The 25,499-nt window shown below is 37.9% G+C and overlaps 1 protein-coding gene across 1 annotated transcript in view; it reads right to left on the bottom strand.

Annotated features, from left to right (window-relative positions):
* Nucleotides 1-4,715: 4,715 nt before the first annotated feature.
* kctd16 (potassium channel tetramerization domain containing 16) overlaps nucleotides 4,716-25,499 on the bottom strand; it is a 95,512-nt gene continuing 74,728 nt past the window's right edge. Inside the window, exon 2 of the mRNA XM_004076130.4 lies at nucleotides 4,716-6,396. Coding sequence (XP_004076178.2) covers nucleotides 5,933-6,396 — 464 coding nt within the window. The 3' untranslated portion in view covers nucleotides 4,716-5,932. The remainder of the gene's footprint in view (nucleotides 6,397-25,499) is intronic.

The raw sequence follows: 25,499 nt of genomic DNA, 5'->3' as shown, positions 1-25,499 counted from the left end.
CTCACCACTGGTTTCAGGCTATTTCACATTGAACATTAAATCTCTGTTGTGTCTTCCAAAGTCCAAAGATCAGAAAAAGAAAAAAAAAGATCAACTGGTTTCGGCAAATTCTACAGTCATAAAACCAAAATTTCCACCAAGATGTTTTTAGTCTGCAAGTTTTTCGATAGCATTACCCTTCAGATAAGAGTTGCCGTGTTTTGCAAGAGATTGGTTACATCGCAGTTGACTTTTAATCTGATATTGTTACACACTTGTTGAAGAACAGCAAATATATCAACACGCTTGTGCTTATCTTTTTTTCCCCCCACTGATTTCTTTTCTTTGTCAAGTAAAAGTTCTGAAAATGATCTTTTTCACAAGAACAGACTTACTTAGATCTGTTATAGGATTTGTATACCAACATGCTCACATTATTTTTATTTTCCTTTTTGTGTGTCTTTATGTGCCACATCAACATACATTATAAAAAAGGCCCTTTGTTTCAAACAATGAGTTCCAGATCTGCCGTGATGGTGTTAGGATAATGTTTTTTTATGGACGGCAGGTTCATCTGAGGCTGGAGGTAAAGAAAAGAATAAAATGTAGGACTCCAGTTTTGTTCATTGCTACACTTGCAGGCCGTAATAGCTTGAGAGGGAAAAAATAAGCCATAAACTATAAGAGGGGGGGGGGGGCAACCTAAACAGACAAATGTCACATTATTTCACTCTATTTTGCTGTCACATAGGAAAACATCTGACTTCCAAAAATAAATAGCAGTGAAATTTACATAATATGTTTTTCATGGTTGGCCAGAATAACTAAAAACCATTCCATGTGCTTCAAAAATAAAAGAAATGTTCAGTTCATCCTATTATGCAACAAAGTCTTTTGAGTGAGACGGATAAAGCTGTGGTTGCATTGTGCACAATGACAAATTCAAATACTTCCTTGTTTGTGTTTATTTTTTATTTTTTTGTTTTGTTTTCTTAGTACTCTATATACATTGTGCAAAAAGAACTGTAGTTAATTCTAAAAAGGCCACCAGGTGTCTTGGTTTTTATTTTCTCCATCTGTTCGTTAGCATGAAAATGCTGGTCATTATAGACTTTTGTGACTGACCTTATTTTCCTCACAGAGAGAACAATATACCCAGTACAGTTCTAAATAAAAAAGGCAGGCAGAGTCAGGCAGACACGATTCATCATCTTACAACCACATTTTGGCTAGATTTCAAATCGAAAAGTACAAGACTATAAAAAAAATAATATTATACATTAAAATACCAACAGCAATGCATCAGTTTTGTCCAAACAAAAACAGATTTATATGCATTTTGTTTAAGTTATTGTATTTGGTACAGTTACAACTAAAAACACATTATTTGTTTTCACCTAATCTTACTGTCTGATTTATGGGTAAAGCAAAATATTTCAATTCCTGGATAATCCAACAAAAAAATAAAAAATGCACTGCATGCATTGCATTACATCAGTGATGCACAATTCTAAGTATAGTATGGTAAAGCTTTGTTTCTCAGGTTTAAGTTCAATTTTCAGACAAACTATGTCAAAATCCAGTTTTAAAATGTTTCACATGATTTTCCATCATCTGCAATTTTAACATATACACACCAATATTTGCTATTGACTCTATAATAATTTGTTTTGGTACCATTTATGACTGCTCACACCAATGCAGTGCTCTCCCCCGTGCAAACACTTTAATATTTCAGTCAATACACAAAGCACTTTGGTGCTTTGTCTCCATCTCCCTGTTGTAGTTCTGTTTTGTTTTCCTGCAGCCATGTGTTGGCATTGCAAAGGACAGGCATGTTAATGTCTTGAAAAATAGTTATCATGTTCATAATGAGAATGAAATTGGCGTATTTTAGACATCTTAATTTAATTACTTTCAGTGTGACCTTCCTCTGATGAAAGGACTCAGAAAGAAGCCAAATTATTGGTGTCATAATCAAGTTGGCATTGAGATATTGCATTGCATGTAAATGCAAGCAATTATTGCCATATAGCCAGGCCTCTTTGGTTGCTGTTCTGAATTATTTTTTTAGTATGGAATTGGGTCCCCCCAGAGGAGCTGGAGGAAGTGGCTGGGGTGGGGGAAGTCTGGGCATCTCTGCTCAGTCTGCTGCCCCCGCGACCCGGTCCCGGATAAGCGGAGGAAGATGGATGGATGGATGGAATTGAAAAAGACATGATAGCATTCAAGTGTCTCACTACCTTCAATTTGGTTATTTCATGTTTTAAGTGACCAGAAACTGCTTTTGCAACACTGAATCCATAACCCATTTCAAAATAGCCCATATATTATTTGTCAGAGGTGTTAAAATCCAACTTGTCACATGCATGTTTTCTTTCATGTCTCGTGGCTGGTCCAACAATAATCAGTGAAAAAAGAAAAAAAAAATTGTGGAGCCAATAGTGTTTATGGAAGACAACAACGGCCATGTTTGATAATATTTTTCAGTTTGTTAAAGTCTCACTCCGATCATCTTTTCATTTATTTCAAATGTGTTCCCAGTGGTCTTTTAATGATCACTAATGGTGGTTTATGCCAAAACCAAAAAACCTGTATTGTTTTCTAGGACATGGTTTCTGCAAAATGGCAGTAGTTCATCAGAGATATGCCTCTGAGTTATGGGCAGAACTGTTGGTGCAGAGTGAGCCCCATTTCCCTTCATCCATTTGTTTACGGTCTCTTATGTTAGCTTACAGCCCCTCACAACAACAAAATTGGTGAGCAATATCGGTGCTATCCAGCCGTAAAGTTTTAAGGCAGATGCCAGCTCAGACGAGGAAAACAAAGAGATACACGAATCTCTTTGTCTACAAGTAAACGCATTAGAATGGAGCGGGGCTGATTGTAGTTTCTACATCACACCTACAAGCTTTTTCAAATTGCATTTTTTGGGTCTGCTCCTGAGTCACAATTATTAAAAAAATGAAATACTAGACTGCAATTTTAATTCTGATTTTCTTAACATATGTCCTCCATCATCCGAAAAAATACCACAAGAACATGTTAAAAACATCCACAACAGGATTTTCATTGGAGTGGGCCATTAACAACTGTTCTGTCAAGATTACAAAATGAAATTATGGCTTATATTGAGTAATCTCGAGAAAACTGGGGGAAAAAAGGTTTTTATTGGATATCACTGAATGTTCTCAATCTTCTCAAATGACCGTTCTTAAAGCTGTTTTTGACTGACAAAGACTCTGCCTGAGTTTGATCACAGATAAGGTATAATGATAGGTTGATCAATTAATGGTGGTCCTGTGTTTTGGCTCACATCTCCAATTAAGTGTTGTTTTTTTCTTCTCTATATGTAAAGAGAAAACGTATTTTGTTCTTTAGAAAAAAAAAAACAATTTTGTTCTTTTCCAGACTTAAATACCTCTTTTCCTGAGAAAACGAGCCATCATTTTATTCGATTATCTGCAGAAAGGTTGTTATTTCATGGTCACAAGTTATTAAGACAAGCAGAAAAAAAATGCTGACGTGGCCATTCTTGTCTTCTGTAGATGTTAAAACTCCCGCATACCCAAGATCAGAGAAGCAGCAAAGGCTGGATTTGCATCTTAAAGTCACAAACTATATTACATTGGTCCGCTTGGGTATGATGTATGGTGTTTATTTACATGCTATGTTGTGTAAAAATTACATATTTCAGTTTAACGGATTTGATAAATTGCTTAAGGTGAAAATGTAATATTCCAGTTGTGTAGAAAAATAAGTCATATTCCTTTGTATTGACATGAGGAGAATGGTTGTAGCACCTACTCTGGTAATTTTACTGTAACCTAAAGTAAAATACAATATAGCAGACAGATGGGTGGCAAAGGATGTGAGTAAATGGGAGCTTCTTCTATATAGCGAATACATTTTTGGGGAAATTTAAAGGATTTTGCTTTAATATTAAAGTAAAGGGCTTTAGATAGAAAAATAACTATAACAACTAATTTATTGTCTTTTTTTACACATTTTCTTCATAAACTGATAGACTCATTAACTGATGACTCTTTATCTTGTATTTTCTCTTAGTAGAATTTGCTCTTATTTTAGTTTATAATACTACTACCTCTGCAATTTTAAAAGATTTATTGAACTAAAAGCAAACTGAAGCAGCTCATAACTGGTTATAACTCTTTATATGTACAATTTAAACTAAAGTTTGTTCTGTATAAGTATCTGATCAAAGTTGCAATTACTCTCAGCTCCACTTTACTTCTTAATGGAAGAGCTTTTACATCCTATGTCTACAGATGCTGTGTTTATTCTTAGCTGGATAGATTCTCATTATTTTCTCTGCTTTTGGATTTACCTAAAAGCCTTTTGTGAATGTTAAATAGATTTGTTTAATAGTGATCATATTGCACAATGAATTTAACCATAAAGTCTTTAGTATTTAGAGAGATGTGGTAAAAAAAAGGGTGCATTTTTGAATTTTTCTATATTTCCAAATTTTATATATACATCCTTGTATTTCTTATTTCGTTTCCTATTGTAAAATTATGGAGAAAAACGTCATGATTTCAAAATAATGGATTGTTTATGATGTTTGTTTGATTTTGCGCTGTCACATTTTGTCATGAATTTGTCAGTAATATATTTCTCAACATGTTGGTTAACAAAACAACATTCTACAAACTATACAAAATTGTGCTTGCAAGTTGCTCTTTTAAACATGCTGTTTGCCATCTTTGACTCTCACAGAACCAGAACTGTAAAAAAAAAAAAACATCAATAAAAGCTAATTTTCCCTAACACTATGGGCAGCTTGTCTTTTTCAAGCACCCAAGTGCTTCATTCTTACTTGTTAAAAGCCATACCCCAGGTCCATCAACTGAGCCATCATCAATAAATATTGACTAGCCTGTCAACAGACAATGTGCTGAGGAAAGCATTTGTGTTGACAGAGTTACCAAATGCAGGAGGACTTCCTCTTTCCCTCTATGCTGTGGTTACATGGCATTAATTGTCTGAATATTGTGTCTGTTTGTGAGAAGAATTCTTATGATCAGTTATAAGTGAATAAAGCTGTGTTCTCATGACTGACCTCTGTGCTGATCTGTTTTGACCTTTCATAGCTTATACTTTTCCCCCACTGCTGAACTATTTCTTTCATTTAAGCCTCATACTCTGGCTATTACTCAACATCCAGTCAACACAGCAAAAATCAAAGGCATTGTGCAGCAGTCTGATGCCCTCTTGGGAAACCTTGGCAAAGTAACTAATATCCGAAGAAGGGAAGTCATTAAGATGCTGATGAAATCGTTTCTCCTTCTGCCTTTGTGGTCTCCAAATGTTACCTAAAAAGTAAAGCAATCAACTGAGCTGTTTGTGCCATGGCAGCAGAAAACTCTGGAGTTATTTGTGGTGATAACTGTGTTGGATTCCCTGAAATGATAACCGGTCCAGATGTAGATTTATATGTGATTTCCAGGCCAACTGGGTGCAGAAACAGACACATTATCACACTTTCTCATACTTGGTAAGCATGTTTTTGGAAAAAAAATGTTAAATGTGTGATAATTTTGTTCTTTTTTGTGATATGGTGACATGCTACAATGTGTGCAGTCCAGTAGCCACCAGTAACACCAAATGTACCCTTTGACAGATCATCTATTGGTTAAACAATTAGCCCACTGGCATTGGTCCCATGGAATAAATGATGTCCTAATGCATTCTGTGGTTTACAGCACGCACCAACGGTATACACAAGGGCTAAACTACATACTCACACACATACTACATATTGTCAACAATCTTTTTTCTAGGGTTCTGTTTGGTTTCTGTAAAGAATTTTAGCTTCCAAGCATAGTTTGTCTTCCAGAAACTTGATTTTGTAGCAGAAGTCACGAACAAAAAACACCCAAACTGATCCTTGGCCGTGAGTTTGTTTCCTTTCTGTCTCCACTGTCCAAGCTCAGAGGCGGTACTTTCTCAGTAGATCAGCCTGCCACATGTACTTCCTTTCAGGAAATCTCTCCGGGATCTTGATCTTGCGGAAGTCTTGAATGCACTTTTCAAGCTCCTCCTCGACTGTTAGCTTCTCTTTTGCAGGCCTTTTCTTGGAGGAGCTGGTGTCACGGGAGCTGGCTGTAAGAGTGCGCAGCAAGTCACTCTTCCTTCGCTGTTCAGACTGCTGAAGCATGGTGACAGGGCCTTTTTTTGGTGGTCTATCTAGGGTCTGGACCTTGGCGTGTGGGTGTGACTGACGACTGACTGGACCACAGATGACAGTTCCCTGGGGGGAGCTAGCCTCTGACTGGCTCTCAGAGCTGGAGGTGGAAAGATCATTGCAGGAGGTGCCGCTCTCGCCTTCACCGTCACCCTTGTGGTTCTTGCAGCAGCAGTCACATGGAGGGGACGACCAACGTGATGCGCCACCTGGGGAGAGAGACAAGCAGAATGGGAACTAATTTTAGATCAAATGTAAGCTTCTTTCACCAGTCAAAGAGACGAGAACACAATGAGAACAGCAACATGAAGAGAAGCACACATTAACCAGGCAGAAGAAATAAAAGGAACGGTAGAAGGACAAAGGCGAAATAAATTTACCAGAGCCAAATAGCAATCACCAAGAACAAATGACATGACATCAGAAACATCTGGCTTGGCTCCATCATAATCGTGAGAGTGAGCTTGTGACTGCGAGACAAACCTGCATTATTCTGAAAGTACCCTCCTTCATCAATGCTGTCACATGGGACAAATGGAGGGGCTGAAACCTTTTGGAAACGGAGAATGAAAGTCCAAATCATCTTTGAGTTTATGTGTACAAATTCAAGTAAAAGGAAGTTCTAACTCATTGTAGCCCTTCAAATGTGCAATGTTTACTACATTTAAAATGGTGTTCTCTATAATTGTTGATAGGAACATTAATTAGACTCTATTTTTTATGAATCACTGCAAATTTGACTAAGTTTCGAATGGCTATAAACTCCGGTTGTCTCAAATTATTAATATCATTGGATGCTACAACAAAATTGTTCTTGAGCTTTCCTTTTTTAAAAACCTTAATGCTAAAATGTTTTATAAAAATATTTTTTGTTGTTCTCTTTACGTAGTTGTAAATGGATTTCAAGGATTCTAAAAAAAAATTCAAAAGCGGAGTCAAGCTGTACTTAGAACTTTTGAAAAGGTCTATTTTGATTTCTCCCAAAGAACAACAGAGCTCAACGACAACTATTGCATTTATGTTTAATGATAATACTCTGCAACAGACCAACAGTTGATGTAAATACGCTTTTTTCCCCGTGTAAGAGTTTTACCTGGTTAGTCACTGCAATCGTGTTTATGTTTCTTTAAGTATTTCTATAGATGCCATGAGTGAAAGTTGTTTGTTGACATCCAAGTTTACATTTTTCCAGTTAAACTGTTTTTTTTTATTCACATGGACAGTTTTCATTCTTTGCATTACCTTTAATACATTAGTAAGTAGTTTTTTTTACAGTTTTAAACATAAATAATTTTTTTTGTGAAGGTCATTTCTACTATGTTTTCTATCACTAGATCCAGCACTGGCTTTCCCACATTTTGAATCTTTTTTTTGTCCAACTAAGCAATATTTGTTTATTGATATTTTTAGGCCTCAGTTTCTTCTCATGCAAATCTTACAACCTAAGCTCAAACAGAATGAGCTTAGCACAGATATCAACCTCTAGAACTACAAAGGGGATTTTTTTTTTTTTTTTTTTTACAGGTAACTGATTCTGCATTTTGAAAATTCTGAATACGTTGACAGAATCCAAAAGATTTTCACTGCAATACTTTTAAAAATGAACAAATTAAAAGGATCTTAAAGATAGTTATTGCAATGTGTTGTAATTTCTGGTACCTGAACTGAAGATGCTTAGATCTAATTATGTCAGATCAGGTCCACTGATCTGAGGATGATGTTAACTTAGCCCCTCCCTTTATTTTTCAGCATCTGGACTCCTACACCAGGATACTGTTCATGGGCTTTAATACCTTTACTCTAGCCTTTTTCCAAGAATAGGTTTTCCAGTCCGACCCTATGTGCAAGTAGATCATTGCTTTCCTGACAGGCAGAAAGATCTCTGCAAGATTGGGTGCTCTCTCCTTTAATCTCCCTACATTATCTATAAGTCTAGTCACCAGTCTGCAGACGTTTGCAGATGACACCACTCTTATGGTACTCTTATCAGATGGGTTAGCATGGAGCCTAAACCACCTGGAACTTGACACTCTCAAGACAGTGGTGATAACAGTTAGCTTCAGGAAAGAACTATAGACATCGTGGTAAATGGTGGAAACTTGTATAGACGCTTCTTAGAAGACCCACAGTGCTGTACTGTCACAATCAGATTCACCCATGCACATGCACACATTCACACACTAATGGCTTCGCTGCCCACTGGCACCTATAACCACCAGGACCAATATGGGGTTCAGTATCTTGCTCAGGTACTCTTTGCAAGCCCGGTTCTTGCTCTGTGTGCCCATGTGTCAATCGTCTGACCAGAGGTTGACCGCTCTACTTCTGCACCATAGCCGCTCATCACCTCCCTTATTGAAAAGACTCAGCAGAGGCTGTGTTTACTGAGGCAGCAAAAGAAGAATCATTTCGCTTTGAAGATCACTTTTACACAGCCACTGCCAAATTCATGATCACGTCCTCAGTCACAGCGTGGTTTGCTGCAGCCAGGGTCAAAGTTCAAGATGCACCATATCATTTGCTCAGCTGAGAAAGTGATCCACTGCAACTTCCCATTACTACAGAAGCTGTGTGTCTGCAGGGCCCAGAGACCAGGATGACAGCCAACCCCTCCCACAATGAACATGCACTTTTTCAGGTGTCCATCGAGACCATGACCTGCTGCTTTTAGAAACTGTCCCCCTTCAGCCAACCTGCAGAACAATAGCCCAATCCCCAATAGATTTCCCCTTTTGCCAAAAACTTTTATTTCATCAATCTTGCCCGAGTGACTCCCAACAGCTACTTGTACTCTTTGTGCCTCCCCAATTTGCTGTACCTCAGACATTAACTGGTTGTGAGAACAGGACTGAGGGACTCCTCCCACTCGTGTTCCAAATAGTAAGGATCTGCTGATTCTAAGAAGCTAAAATCCCATGGATTTTTACAAAGAAATTGGCAGCTAGCCATTACATTTTTTAGAATAATTATTCTTGCTTTGCTACCTTTTTAACCACATGGTACCACATGGTACCACATGGTACCAGTCCTCTGGAGGACTTCCTGCCTGGTTCCGGTTCCAAAGGTACCTCGTCCTACGGAACCCAACCACTTCAGACCTGTCGCCTTGACTTCCCACCTGATGAAGGCTATGGAGAGGATCATCCTCAGCCATCTCCGCACTCAGGTGAGCTCAGCACTGGACCCGCTGCAGTTTGCATATCGACCAGGCATCGGGGTGGATGACGCCATCATCTACATGCAGCATCGGGCCCTGTCTCACCTGGAGGCCCCTGGGAGCACTGTGAGAGTCATGTTTTTTGATTTCTCCAGTGCTTTCAACACAATTCAGCCATCACTGCTGAGGAGGAAGCTGGAGGTTGCAGGTGTGGACCAACATCTGGTTGCTTGGACCATCAACTACCTCACAGACAGGCCACAGTTTGTGAGGCTGCGTGACTGTGTGTCTGATGTGGTGGTCTGCAGCATGGGGGCACCTCAAGGGACTGTGCTCTCCCCATTCCTGTTTACCCTGTACACATCAGACTTCACCTACAACTCCCACCACTGTCATCTGCAGAAGTTCTCAGATGACAGTGCCATTGTGGGCTGTGTATCAGGGGGGGATGAGCAGGAGTACAGGGGGGTCATCACTGACTTTGTTAGCTGGTGTGAAGTTAACCACCTGCTGCTTAACACCAGCAAGACAAAGGAGCTGATCCTGGACTTCAAGAGGTCCTCACCATCACAGTCACCGGTGAACATCCAGGGTTCAGACATTGAGGTCGTGGACACATTTAAATATCTGGGTGTTCACCTGAACAACAGACTTGACTGGTCCAACAACACGGATGCTCTGTACAGGAGGGGCCAGAGTCGCCTTCACCTGCTGAGGAGACTGAGGTCCTTTGGCGTGTGCAGACAGCTGCTGAGGACCTTTTACGACACTGTGGTGGCCTCAGTGGTCCTTTATGGAATTGTGTGCTGGGCGGGGGGCAGTGCAGGCAGAGACTTGAAGAGGCTTAACAAACTGGTTAGGAGGGCCGGCTCTGTCCTGGGCTGCACACTTGAGTCCATCGAGGAGGTGGCGGACAGGAGGATGTTAGCTAAGCTGACATCCATCATGGATAACCCCTCCCACCCCCTGCACAAAACTGTAGAGGCGCTGACCAGCTCCTTCAGCACAAGACTGTTGCACCCTCAGTGTAAGAAGGAGCGCTACCGCAGGTCATTCCTCCCCACAGCCATCAGACTGTACAACACCGTGTCAAGGTGACACTCCACGGTCCCAGGGGTGTTTTTCTGTTTAGTCATTGATTCATTTACTTTTGTTGTAGTTGTTGTTTTTCAATTTTAAATTGTTTTTTGTTCCTGAAAAGTTGTTTGTTTTTGTTCTTGGTGTGAACTTCATTAGTTATTTCTGTATTTTGAAAAAATTTGTAATGTTTTTTTACAGTTTACATGTTTTGCAGACCGCATGTTTTTTACACTTTTACAGCTGTATTTATTTAATATTTATTTCTTTATTTAATAAGAATCTCATTTTTGATAATAATTTTCGATAATAATTTTAGTAATATTTTTAATTATCTAATATAAATGTAATTTGTGATGTCCTTTATTGATGTTATATTATATAGATTATTTCTGAATGTCGTGTTGCTGCCACAGATAAATGAAATTTCCCCATTGCGGGATTAATAAAGTCATCTATCTATCTATCTAACACATTTTTGCTAATCCTAATGTTTTTTTATGACATAATTTTGTAAACTAACCAATCTGAGACCTCAAGTTTGACAGATTCTCACAAGCCTGCTTTCAAATAGCAGGGTTGTGGACTTTTAACCATAGAAACGATGACTTGGACCAATCGATGTTTACTGACATCTGGCTCCAACATGGCGGCGTCTGTATTGCAAAAAAATCAATTGACTACGTTGGAGCCGAAAGCACGCCATTTTCAATGGGTGACATCACACTCACTCAGTCCAGTTCTCATATAGTCAGTGTTTTGGACGTATGTATTTTCTCAATTTCTCTATCATTTATTTTAATATTGCCAAAAACCAAAACAAAATTCCCCAGATTGTAAACCTCTGTTTTACTGTACACAGTATTAAAAAATTTAGTGTTTTGACCTTGAAAAAGATTACAGATTTAAATCCATAAAAGCATGTTAACATTGCTTCCAAGTAAATTCCAGCAACAATAATCATTTCAACTACTTTGGAGCTCCTACTTATCAACAATGTGCTTTAATTGTGAGGTCAAATGTTTCTGCATTGATGCTGCTGTCTTCTCAGCCAATACTGAGTTAAAGACAGAGGTCCACCATTACTACTAAGAGGAAACGCTTGCCCAGCCCAGTTTCTGAGTGGGTGCTTCGTATTCCGGACGACTGATGAGCCCCAGCATCATCACACTTCTGCAGGAAGCAGGCATTTATTTTTCATGCTAACCTCCTGAATAATTGAAGGGGTATCTGTTGCCCATGGACTCCTTTCTGTTTAGTGAGAGGAGAGATCAAAACCCTTGAGGCAAATGTGCTGATGCCCCACCTAAGTCTCTGATTTTTCAGATACACCTCTTTCTATTTCCACATATTCAAGCCTGACGATTTCACCCTTTCCTGTGGTTTCTCTTTCCCAAATCGGTTGTACTGTACAATTGCTGCAACTCATCTGCTGCTGAGCATTTTTGCAGCAAAGAAGATTATAAATGATGCTTCCTAAAATAAAAGACCATCTGCCTTAGCTCCCTTTATCTTTCACCACACATTGGTTTGTTTATTGAAAGACAGAACAAAAGAGCAATATTTGTTCTTTCACAATTCTATAGACATCATAAAAGCCTCCGCACATCACAGACGTGCTTATGTGAGGATGAAAACACTGATTTTAGCCAGCCAGCTCACACATGGATATGAAGTCTTGTTTTTGTTTTTAAACATAGAATAACTTAGGATAATCATTAAGTTATAGTTGACAGTTAGAAAAATTATTAGAAATGGCCTTACATATTACTATGACTTCCTTTTTTTGTTTGTTTTATTTTATGTATCCTTGACAACAAATTAGAAAAAAGCAAACCCCACTGACATTCCCTATAATCATCATGCATCTACCATTATAACCTCAATATGTAAACTCCCACTGAAACACTAATCTTTATTTTCATGGTTTACAGTTATGTTTTTTAATAGTTAAAGGAAATGTCTACAATGCATGCTTTCCTCTTTTTTGTGTTTTTGGTGGTACATAAGTTATTATAATTATTAAAAGTAAACTGTTGATGATTCGCATAAATTGTCCTGTTAAAGCTAAAAATGGCTCTAAATGTTCAAGTCTAAAAAAAATTAATTAGGCAGCTTATACAAATGAAATATTATTATCTTGTTATGTTTTTACTTTCTCCCGATTACTAATCATCAATCTTCTGAATTCCGGCAGCACTCAGTTTATAGTAAAATTAACAACTTATCATGTCAAATGTCAGTTTCTTATTGCCCCAGATTAATCTTGATTATAAATAAGTCTTCATAATATCTTTAGAGGCTCAGAAATGTAAGAGAACGCATCCATAATCCAAAAGATATTGTAATAATCTACCTAGTCCTATGCATGATTTAAAAAGTTGTGTTGTTTTTCACACCCAACATGATTGACATTTAAGGTCAACACACATTTGTCTCAGACTTGATAATTCAGACAGCTCCTGTCCAGCTTAGCTAACTATAGATAAATAATACATTTTGGCAGTGTACTTTGGAGTTTCAAACTTTACATTAATGGATATGTCATTATTAAAGGTCAATGTTTTAAAAATGTTAAAGCTACATAAACTATCAGACTTACAATCTATCGAGGGAATGAATATACATAGTTAAACCTAACACTCCCTTGGGCAACTACATTTGATATTATATAATTTACATTATAATTTTACGAGGATAACTTTCAGAATAACTGGGATAACGGATGTTTTATTTCACCAAGAGAGAAAAGCCACAGATGTACTTTTCAGCTGTTGTAGTAAAAACAAAACAAAAAAAACAGTGTTTTAGTCATGTATTCTCAGTCCAAAGCTTAATTTAACATCTCACTTGTTGCTGATTTTGCCAATACAAAGAGATTAATGGCTATCCCAAAACATAGCACCCAATGAAAACATTCATAAATCACTAAACATACAGCAGTTTAAAATATGTTGAAAGAATCAAAGCCTTTTTTTTAAGTGGGGATGAAAAAACAAATTTGAAGATGTTTCAATTGTTTGGGGTGAAAATAAAAAGGACAAAACTTTTAATTGTAGTGCGTTCATTGTTTCATTTTATTATGTTCTGCCTTAAATACATTATCAATTTATTGAGTTTAATGAATCACAACCCCCAATTTCTAGACCTTTTTAAATATCTTTGTACATTTTCAATTAAAATACAACTTACAACAAATAAGAAAGATAAACTCTTCTTACTTACAGGTTGTGGCTTATAAAACACATCTGATGTTCCTTCATTTGAACCGTTTTTAGTATCACACATTTTTAACCGACTAACATCTGTGTCAGTTGACCATCATGGCCATAAAACCAGACTTTAAACACTGTACATAATTATGAAATGCTTTTTTTGTTTGGGGAATTTTTTCTTTTTGTGTCTTTGTCCTATATTGGAGAAAAGCAAGCACTGCAAGTCTTATAAGTTCTCCCCACTGCACTTTAGTAAGACTCTTGATCCCCAAATATGCACCAAGAAATCTTTGAACTTCCAGCCCCTGTATTCACATAAGATTTTTTTTTTCTGTTTCCGACTGATGATAGATTGAATAATCCAATTTCTGTGTATTTTGTTCTCAGCTGCACAATGTCATACAACTGGGAGTTGTGAACATTTACAGCATCTACATACATGGACAGCCTGCTCTGCTGTAATGTCAATGTAGGGTCATGCATTCCTTCAGGGCTGAGTGGATGCTTTGCGTAGGTGTCAACAAAAACACACATGGGACGACATCTATGTTCATGCAGCATTTGAGAACATTCTCATGTGGGCCGGTTCACGCTTTAGTGAAAGCCCCTGTATTCTGTATGCTGTGGATGTGTGTTCCTGAAAGAAAGTCTGATTGTGCTGTTCTAGCTTTGTCTGATTGTGTTGGGTAAAAGTGACAAGCACAGTTATCAGGTGTGTCTCCTGTTCAGGTCAGACTGTATGCCTCTGGTAGCCATCATCCAGACACTCTCTCTGTGTGTTTGTGGAGCGTGCAGCACTTGATTCCCCTGATCCTGCTGTGTTATGTCTTTTTTAGGCAGATGTGCAGGAGGCCTGACTGAGGTCTAATGAGTGTCACATGCTATTACACACTGACTTACAAACACACAACAGCATCTGACAGCTGCTCTGGGCGTTAATGCATGGATCTCAGCGGGAGCCTTCGGAACCTGTCTCACCTCTGGTCAGTTATGCAGAAGAGGTAGAAAAATATGCTCACGGGTAAATATGCCTAATTATTTATAAACATAAATATTAAAAGAGATCCTTTTGAAATGAAAACAACTTTTTTACGTGTTGGGTCAACAATTGTAAGAACAATTGATCTTTTCATGAATTTAAAATGTTATTTTGCGTCATACACAAATAGCTAAGTCATATAAAGTGCAAACATTTGTGATTTCTTTTTTATTGTGATTTTTAAAATTATTCAGCTATTTCATTGGATCAATGGAGCTTTAGTGAAATTTAATCATCCGCCTTAATGCTTACTCGCTACATAACGCACCAAAAAAAGTTTTTTCAGCACCTTTTCTTATTGGTATTATTTAAAACAAGCCTTTAAAATGAGTGCAAATTCAAGATCATTTTTTTTTAAACTAAAAAAATGATCAAACAGAACAAACTACTGTACTTCCAAGTACTTCCAACAGCACGACTGAAAAGAAGTGGAAGGTTGTTTCCTTTCTGTATTACTTGGAATACAGAACACAATTTGAATGCAGAAGAAACATCTTTTTCCAAGTGCCTTCTGGCAAATTAGGAAGGTTTATAAATGACAAGACATAACTAATTTTAACATTGGAAAAGTGCAAACGTAGATAATAAAGTTGATGCTGTCAGAGCAATGTAATGTGTATTTCAGGATCTTACTTTCTGACATTCTTTAAAATAAAAGTCCATTTTCTCTTTGAAAAACAAGAGTGAGCCATCAAACATTCAAAGTCATCCAGTTTTGACAAATATGGCCGAATAAGAACTAATAGCTATATTTTAGCAAAGATATGAACACAAACAAGGCACAAATCATTGTTGACAGTGTTAGTCTCAGCAATGTGTGTCCTAGCAATCTTCTTCCTGCGCCGCAGAATCGCAAAACTGCGATTTAATCACACAAGTCAAACTTAAGATTTGTGGACAAACTGTGAAAATATTTCAGCAAAAGGTTTACTTGAACAAATTGTCACGATAAATAGAATATTTTATATTACTTAATTTGTCAAATTCTCCAGAGTATGATGTCACTAAAGCTGCAGTCCCCAATAATAATGTGAATATAAACACTGGATTTAAAATGCAAACATTTGCATCCGTTTTATCTAAATTTAATGGAAATGGATTTCAGTAATAGTATGAATTTATTCACGTTTGGTGGATAGGGGTGTTGAAATTTTATAATAGCAAATATGCAGTTTATTCATATGGATCTATGGTTTATTTCATATGGTGCAGAATAAAAAGCTCAGCGTCTAGAACCTCCTTTTTGCAGTCCTGATAAAATATAAGGTGTATTTTTTTCCCGAGCGCGGTTCAGCTGCAGCTCACCGCTCCCCCAGGGGATGGGTCAAATGCGGAGAAGAATTTCCCCATTGAGGGATGAATACAGTATAAATTTATTTTTTTTATTTTATTTTATTTTTTTTAATAGCAAACTAGTAGAATCCAGTATCGTTTTTCCTAAAATCTTTTTCTTTGATTGTCTAAGACCATGGTTTGTGGTTAAAGAAAAAAAAAACAGGTGCAACACCATATCTGAGCTAACGTTGACTTTCTATGAATGGAAGAGTTTCTGTTGACATAAAGGAGGAATAGAGGGTGGGGTCAACAGATAGGTCTATGCAACAGCTGCAGTCATTAGTCACTTCTAGCTACGCTTGACCAAAATTAACTTTATAGAGGATGGCTTGCACTTGTCTTGGAGATGACTTGATTATGCAGGAGAGGAGGAGGAGGAAGAGGAGTGCTGCATTAAGAAAAGCCAGCTGATGCGGTCAGTGTGGCTCCCGCATGCCTTCCTGTCCGATGACAGTGCAACTCTCAGCTCATTTGAGACCATCTTCATTCTCAAGAAGGAGCTAGATAAAATTGATCATGAAGGGGAAAGCTTGGCTTTTCTTATCGATCCTGCCCCACCATCTGTATTCAGACAAACAGATGAATGGATGGTGAAGCTGATGGATGGTTTCTGATGAATGCTTTGAATGTGTATCATCTTTTAGCCTGTTTCATTGTTTTTGTTCTTTTTGAATGCAAATCGCTACATTCATGCACTTCGTTGTAATGCAGTGCAAGGTCAAAAAAATTACTTAATATTGAACAATCAACATTCCAATTGAATTTAATCCTTTAATAACACATTGCCTTTACAAATACGGTTCATCAGATATTCAGCAAATATGTTTTAAAGACAGAGGAGGGCAACCATAACTGACTTAAAAATAGAGGACTTTTAATCTCTTCTTTTTTGGCGGACAAAGAATTGCCAAAACAAATCAAAAGAATCATTAATTCATTAAAAAATAACTAACAAAGTTCTGTGTTTTATGTGTTTTAACATTTTCTAATGCAAATTAATAATCTTGATCTACAGATATTACGGGGGAAAAAAAAAGAAAGAAATTAGAAGCCAGAAAAGACTGGCGACCTCTCCGGGGTTGCCAGTAACCTCCCTTAACCCAATATCAGGCCCCAGCAACCCTATGACCCTGAAAGGGATTCAGTGGGTTCTGAAAATGGACGGATAGAAACAGGTCTGAATACATTAGAAAAAATATATTTAAAACTCTCAAGACTAAATATATATAGTCCTGGAAAACTACAATTAACTATTTGGACACTTTTTTTCTTGGTTCTTCATGTATGTGCTTTTTCAGTTTAGGTTTCTTGTTTGATTATTTAACTTTTTATTTTTTGCTTTGTTTAGGTTTTGTTTCCTTCAGTCACAATCTTCCAGAGTTGCATTTCAACCATTCACAGCTGTTTCTCCTTCAGGTAATCAGGTTATGATTCAAATGTTAAGAAAGTGTCTCCTTTTCCACCTTTTATTGTTCCTTGTTTAAAGGGTGTCTTGGTTTAGTTTTTTCATGGTTACCCTCAATTGTTTGCCATGTTTGAGTTGATTTATGACTACCTTTGAGTTTCTACCAACGAAGCACTTTTCTCCATTTACGTCCCAATCAACAACCTTCTGTATTGAGCTTCTATAAGTGAAGGAGCCAAAATGAATAACTTTTTATCTTCAAAGTCTAAACTTCTGCCATTTTTTAAAGTTTATAATTACTGTACTTTTCCTTCATACTCAACAAGCTGATTACGGGTACCTTAACAGAAAAACTGCCTAAAAAAATGAAGAAATGTCTTCCTTCCTTTAAGAATCACTACAATGCTGTAAAATGTATTTTATACTCGTTTAGAGTAGTTTTTCTAACTCAAAGATTATGTTAATTCCAAAAAAAAAACCAGATTTATCTTGTTCCAACAGCGTCTCCAAAGCTCACTTCGAGTTTGCACAGTGAACATTTCTCTCATTAAAGAAGTTCCCTCTGCAGTGGTAAAATCTGACATCTTCTATGAACAATCATGCAGCTTAGTTATTCAGTCCAAAGGTACATTTAGATGTTTAAAGAGTTTTGCAATATTTTATGGCCATATAATATTCAAATCACCATTTTACATTGATGTTTGCTTTTATTTTTAAACGTGAATTTTAAGCAGATAGATTGATTAAAGTCAACTAAACACTCCAATTTGTAGTTTTTTTTCTTTTGTTAAGGTGAGTTGGCTCCGTCAGTTACAGCAGTCATTTAGAGCTTTCAGCATGACATCAGCAGGTCAAGTCAAGAGACTGAACCTCCAGCAGCCTGCTTTGCATCTAAGCTGTCTGGTATTTAGCTGTGGGAAGGGAAGGTTGGTTGGTCAGATATTGATTGGCCTTGGAATTGAGTTCTGGGCGAAGAAATCAGCCGACAAATAAAAGTGGAGCTTGTTTGGAATGCAGGATGTGCTTTTGAGATGGGTTTGCAAGGTTGTCATAGAATAAAACTCCTGTCTACATCTATTTTCTGTGATGCATCCAATGTTAACTGTTATGAAGAAAACATAAAGTGGGACTTTAGACTATTTAGCTTTTCCAACCCTTCATCTGTTATTGATTGTATTTCTCATCACTATATTTTTTTCCACTGCATTCTTAAGAGGTTCAGTGTTTTTTTGGTTTTTATTGTTCATTTAAGGGTGCTGTGCAGTCTATATATTAAAAGCAGTGTTTGAATGTCGACTCCAATGAAAATTGTGTTTTTAATCTGTTTTTGTTGCATTTTTTTTCATGATGGAGGACCTATATAAAGAACAGTACGATTAAAATTGCATTCATAAGTATCTCTTTATATCTTTAAGACCATAAACTCGCAGCAGATGTTGTCTCATTCAAGCATCTTCTATTCAATTATAATGAATTCTAATAAATGGTTTTAAAAAATGCACCAAAACTTGGAAAATATTCCTCCACTTTCCACTGCTAACAAACATTCACAGTTAAATGTGACTATAAGAACCCTCTAATGATGCACTGTAATACAAGAAATGAATAGGAGCTTGTGAGAAAAAAAAGGTGGTTTTTGAATATGAAGGCATTGGAGCGAGCATAAAGCAGCAGAGATATTTGGCACCACACCACAGAGAAAGGTGACCACACAAAGAGCAGAGAGCTGCAGTAACAAGAAAAAGAAATGATGAAGAAGTGAGAACCTCAGGGGTCAACGTCAAAAGGACTTTGTGAAACATGCAAAAACTGTTCAGTGTTGTCAGCCTGACTTCAGAAAAATGTTCTATTATTTCTTGTAGTTGACTGTTGCAGCTGAAGCAGAAACTTTTTTTTTCCTTCACCATGATTGCCTTTTTGTAGAAAAATGGTTTTGCTTTTTGCAGGAGAGCCCAGGACAATCAATCTGTATTTAGCGGCATTGTCAAAGCACACGAGAGCACTCCCAAAACTTTCTATCATAAACACTCACTCCCATCATGCATCTGTTAAACTTTCTCCCATGTACATGAGTTGAACAGTTTTTGGGGCAGGATAAGTCATTGTTTTCTCATGACTGCATGAAAAGCCAACAGGTTTCCATGCAAACTGGATGATCCTGTGGGCAAACTCGCTGTTAAACGGCACTTCATTTTATCCTAATTCCACTGGATTTTGCAGTCATTATTCTTCATTTCTCACTGCTGAAAGGATATGCTCCATTTTATCATCATTAGCAGCATTAGTCTCACTGCCTGTTGTTTTATCTTCTCATCACCCTCCAGTTACAATCGCAATCTTCCACTTTCCCTTTGTCTCATCGTTTCTCAGTCTCTGCTTATTGTCTAATTTACTTTTTTGCATTGCTACCTCCAGTTTGTTAGCAAAGTCATTTTCCTGGGTCTTTTGTTCATTTTGGCCTCATAAAGTCAGTCCAGACCCTGACTGCAAAGTAATGAAGCAGTTTGAGAGTGGAGCGGCTCTTTTTTAAGCCCTAATGACTTTTGTCGGACCCTTAAGAGCAATGAGGCTATATCCAGATTTAGCCACATATGATCTCATTCTATCATATTCATGTCTTTTAATTTGGATTAAGTCTTTGTAAATAATTCACCAAGAAATGTTTTATTTCTTCAGATGTGTCCATCTGTGTGTGTGACTGCAGCTGACTATGTTGTCATTCTAAGGGGTCATTAGATGACTAGTGAATTTTACTTATCAAAAAAAGTTTTTTTACCAGTAATATTAAAAAAAGGTTATTTTAAAAAAGAAAGACAAGTGGTGTTGATGACAAAAGTATCAAAAGCAGAGCCAACCGTTGCTACATAACAAACTGTTGAGATAAACTTTTTTTATTGACCAAATACATATTTCCTGCGTTATTTAATTTAAGATTCTGTCAGAATCATATATTTCTGACTGCATTTTGTAACATTCTGTCTTTCACAGATGAAGTGCATACAATGAACTTCACAGATTTCTCTCATTGTTTATAAATGAATTAACTCCCAGTATCAGGGACTGACAATTTTTTCTTTGGCCCCACTGTAACTAAACAAATCTCATCACTCGATCCAACTTTGTTAGAAACTCCAAGCCTCTTAATGTCACTGTGGTTTGATTTGGAATAATTAATAAAAAAATTCTAAGGGTCTCACAACATCTGACTTTTTACTAAGTGAGGTTTGTTACAGGAGGTGGTGTAACAGGCAGCATGGATATAAAGTGCATAGATTTTGTTTTCTGTTTTTTTTTTTCCACTTTAGCAGATTGCTTTTCTGAAGCTATGTTCATGCCGCCCTTGGGGACCCGCATTCAAGCGTTCACTTCCAATGAAAAGTCTATTTAAATGTGTGTTTCAGGCTTCTGGGTTCAAAACTCTTGCGTTGACACCAAGCCATAGACATTTTCAAGACCGGCTTCGGGTTCTACATACAACCACTACGCTTCCAACTGCAGGTAAAAGACATAAAAAGGACAACAGAAACAGAAAAAGGAAAAAAAGAAGGCCCTCCTTGCTTGTCCATTGTGAACACCATGGGCTGAATTCCACATGTCCATAGCTTTAGGACAACTAGATTTGCTGGATATGCCATGAAGCTGCTTCTCACACTAGGGAGTGTTTTAAATGACCAGAAATCAACATCAAAACTGTGCATGTGTGTGCGCTTTGTCTTTATAACAGTATTGAATGTTTTTTTGTGGTGGAAGCAGGGCTTTAAGGGAAATAGATGGTCTATTTAGTTGCTGCTGGACATTTACTTTAGATCAGAAATGTACGGAGCCCGTGTCCTGACATTAAGATATAAAAATATATCTTGTTCCCACAGATTAATATCTTGTTCCCACAGGTTATTATGTCGTTCGCACGAAATACTATTCCGTTCCCACAAGATACTATTCCGTTCCCACAAGATACTATTGCGTTCCCTCAAAATACTATTCCGTTCCCTCGAAATGATTAACTCGTGCGAACGCAATAATTATGTCGTTCGAACGCAATAATTAATCCGTTCGAACGCAATAATTATTCACGTCATAAGTCATTCACAGGGATATGCTCTCTGTACGCCGGCAAAAGCCGCTTTCAGCGGTAACTTCCGTGTCTCTGTGACCCATATTCGTTCAAAAAAGGAACATGAAAAACAAAAATGATCACTTTATTACAGTCTCAATGAATATAAGAAAAATATCAAAAGATTTATGATAACTAGGCTGCTTTGTCATACGATAGCTCCTGCTAGGCTACTACTAGCTCCGCCGCAGAGCTTTCTGATCATATATGCCGGCATTTGGGCAACTGGCTGGTCTGTTGTCAGACAGCTGATATTGTAGTTTAGGGTCGAATAGGAATAATAATATTCAGGACTTGTCTTTTATTAACTTTAGCAGTCAGTATCTTTACATTCGAAGGCTATTAGTCTACATGCTAACTGACTAGCCGATCATTTCCTGTTATTAATTTACGTCATAGATTTACAGCAGATACCTTCACATTTCTGTCTGTGTGTGTCTCATTACATTGCATTGAAGACACGGAGGATGTTTAGAGAACAGATTTATTTATTTTAAAAAGCACAGAAGCATCCATCGTATTCACGTTCACATCATCATCTGGTACGCCTCAGTCATCTTGCTGCAAAAACCGCTTCCTGCCTAATAGCCTTCGAATGTAAAGATACTGACTGCTAAAGTTAATAAAAGACAAGTCCTGAATATTATTATTCCTATTCGACCCTAAACTACAATATCAGCTGTCTGACAAGACCAGCCAGTTGCCCAAATGCCGGCATATATGATCAGAGAGCTCTGCGGCGGAGCTAGTAGTAGCCTAGCAGGAGCTATCGTATGACAAAGCAGCCTAGTTATCATAAATCTTTTGATATTTTTCTTATATTCATTGAGACGGTAATAAAGTGATCATTTTTGTTTTTCATGTTCCTTTTTTGAACGAATATGGGTCACAGAGACACGGAAGTTACCGCTGAAAGCGGCTTTTGCCGGCGTACAGAGAGCATATCCGTGTGAATGACTTATGACGTGAATAATTATTGCGTTCGAACGGATTAATTATTGCGTTCGAACGACATAATTATTGCGTTCGCACGAGTTAATCATTTCGAGGGAACGGAATAGTATTTTGAGGGAACGCAATAGTATCTTGTGGGAACGGAATAGTATCTTGTGGGAACGGAATAGTATTTCGTGCGAACGACATAATAACCTGTGGGAACAAGATATTAATCTGTGGGAACAAGATATATTTTTATATCTTAATGTCAGGACACGGGCTCCGTAGAAATGGGAGCAAGTACCATCAAAGTAATGTGTAAAAGCAGCGACCATTAATTAGTGAGCAGGGGGCGGATTTACCTTTAGGCAAAGGTAGGCCATTGCCTGGGGCCCGCAACTCTTTAGAGGCCCCAAGCTGTACAATTGATAAAAATGTCTAAACTAAATTTTCCATCCATCATTTTTTAACTCTGTCAGGAAAAAACAGCCCAAATCACTGAAGTGGCATAGGATTGATCATGTAAAAGTGTTAGTCCTCCCCTGTCCATCTGCAGCATTGGTATATACAGAAGCAGCATTCCCAAACTGGGCGGTTTCCTGCTCGAAAAGGCTGATTTACTCTGACTTTGTGGGCAAAAATTAGCTTTAGGTGGATGGACATCATTTTGGTGGGTTTGCGATCAGTTCAGGAGTTCCTGGTTAAAATACGTTTCAAGCAGGGAGGTGTGGTCTGGGGAAAGGCAGGTGACAGGCAGTGCTTCACCTGTCGTCTTTCTCACCTGCCATCATGAGCTATAAAGCTGACTGATAATAAAATAGATATGTGTTCACACTAACCTGTTCCACAAATGCAATTCATATGTTTGAGTTAAATCATTTTTATCATCAAAATAGCCATTTTACATATTTCCTTTTTAACCCTTGTGCTATCCTAGGCACTTTACCATTGGGAGTTGGGTCATCTAGACCCACTAGACAGTGCGCTGAACCTTTTTTCTTCAATGATTTGTGATCTTCACTGGCGTCCATGGATTACATGAAATCTTTCCACCTTTATCCAGCTTTGTCATGGTAGGACGAACACGTCAATGGTCATCTTGACCCCATAGGATAGCACAAGGGTTAATTTCACAGCAGACTGCAAGCTCTGCCGCGAGAGATTATGCAATCCTGAGTGAAGTCGGGTTGATTGTTCCTTTAGTTTACTCAGCGTAAGCTGCATGAGTTGCTGTGTGTTAAGAAGACAGGGGTTCACATCTCTGAATCTTCTTCTTTCTCTTTCGGCTTTTCCCATCAGGGGTCGCCACAGCGAATCATCCTTTTCCACCTCACTCTATCATGGACATCTTCTACCCTAACATTAGCCAACTTCATGTCCTCTGTCAAGACATCCATGTATCTCCTCTTTGGCCGTCCTCTTGCCCTCCTGCCAGGCAGGTCCATCTCCAACATCCTTCTACCAATATATCCACTATCCCTCCTCTGAACATGTCCAAACCATATCAGTCTGGCTTCTCTGACTTTGTCGCTAACACAGGCAACATGAGCCGTCCCTCTGATGTACTCGTTCCTTATCCTGGTTCACATCTCTGAATAGTAAATTAAAAAACAACCAAAATATGAGCAATTAGAAAATAAATGTGTGTAAAAACTTTTATGATTAGGATTAAATTCCCTTAAAATTGCACCCGCTTGCATATTAAAATATTAATTTAAGCCGTTTGAGGTCAGCTAATGACACAACCTTTTATAGTTATAAGCATCCATCTCTTCCGTGTTTATCCTTGCAGGTGGCCTAACGACAAGCATCATTTTTGGGGTTAACAGGTTTAGTCTTGGAGTAGTATTTGGAAATGTATTGAGGGTTTAACAGGGAAATGATTTCAAGAACACAGTACAAGGTGGCATGTTAGAGACCAAGCATGTCTTATGACAATTTCCTTCAGGGAATATGATATCCTCAAACATATTCTATAGAAACACTCTACTTGTTTGTGTTTTCTGGTGCAGTTTTCTGTTCCCCCTTTTGCTTTAATTATTCGTTTGGATCCAACTTCGCAGTCATTTCATTAAAAATAGAGATGTATTATTTTTCTCTGTGTGTGGTTACTTTGATTTTAGTAATTACTGATTCTCCTCCAGTGCCACTCATGATTAGATCGGCAAGTGGAGAGAAAAGAAAGGCAGATGAAAAGAGGAAAGAAAAACAGCCCTCAACATGGAGAGACTTGCAAGCAGATGGTGTATAAGTGCCTGGCTGACTGTCTGGGCTGTTAGCTAGTTTGCACAAATCTGTGTGAACAATTGAACGTACAACATACTTTAAAATAGCCAGGTGCTGGGGCTGGAATTAGCAGGTGGTGATGTCTAAAGTGAGACAAACTGGACTGATGGTTGCCATGCATGGCATTTCAAAGGTAGTTCTGGCTTGAAGGCAACAGCTTTGAAATAAAGCTGGAACTGCAGCCGTTTTGGAGAAGCACACACCCTGGATAGCTTCCCAGGGGCCTCATTAGGCACTGTGTGTGTGTGTGTGTGTGTGTGTGTGTGTGTGTGTGTGTGTGTGTGTGTGTGTGTGTGTGTGTGTGTGACGGGTAGGTGGATGAAGTAGGACACAGCAACCAAACACACAGGGACAGCAAAAAATTCCATTTCTCTTTGTTACTCACGCCTTCGTACAAGTAGACCAAGTTGGAGTGAGGCGTTTTTCAAGCAACTTGCAGTAAAGTGGTGTGTCATTATTGCCACATCCACCAAATCTAATGTATGTTAACAGCAAATTCACTCATGGACTAATGAGAAAAAAAAGACAGTTGTAATTTCTGTGCTCAACAAAGTGAAATCACAGCTTTTCCTAATTTCGACTGCTGTTTTGACAGTTGAGTTAATTGATTTTACTCTGTTTAGGGTGTTCGTGTCATGCGTTTGAATTTGTGAATGTGTTGGGTCGTTAGCTGTAACAGCTGTGCCTCATTGTGACTTTCAGAGTGTCTCCAGTGTCAGTCTCAAGCAAAGTGTCATTAAGGCACTCG

Source organism: Oryzias latipes, chromosome 14 (genome assembly GCF_002234675.1).
Source record: "Oryzias latipes chromosome 14, ASM223467v1".
NCBI lineage: Eukaryota > Metazoa > Chordata > Actinopteri > Beloniformes > Adrianichthyidae > Oryzias > Oryzias latipes.
The sequence above is the reverse complement of the archived record's forward strand: the minus strand, read 5'-3'. Positions and strand labels throughout refer to the sequence as shown.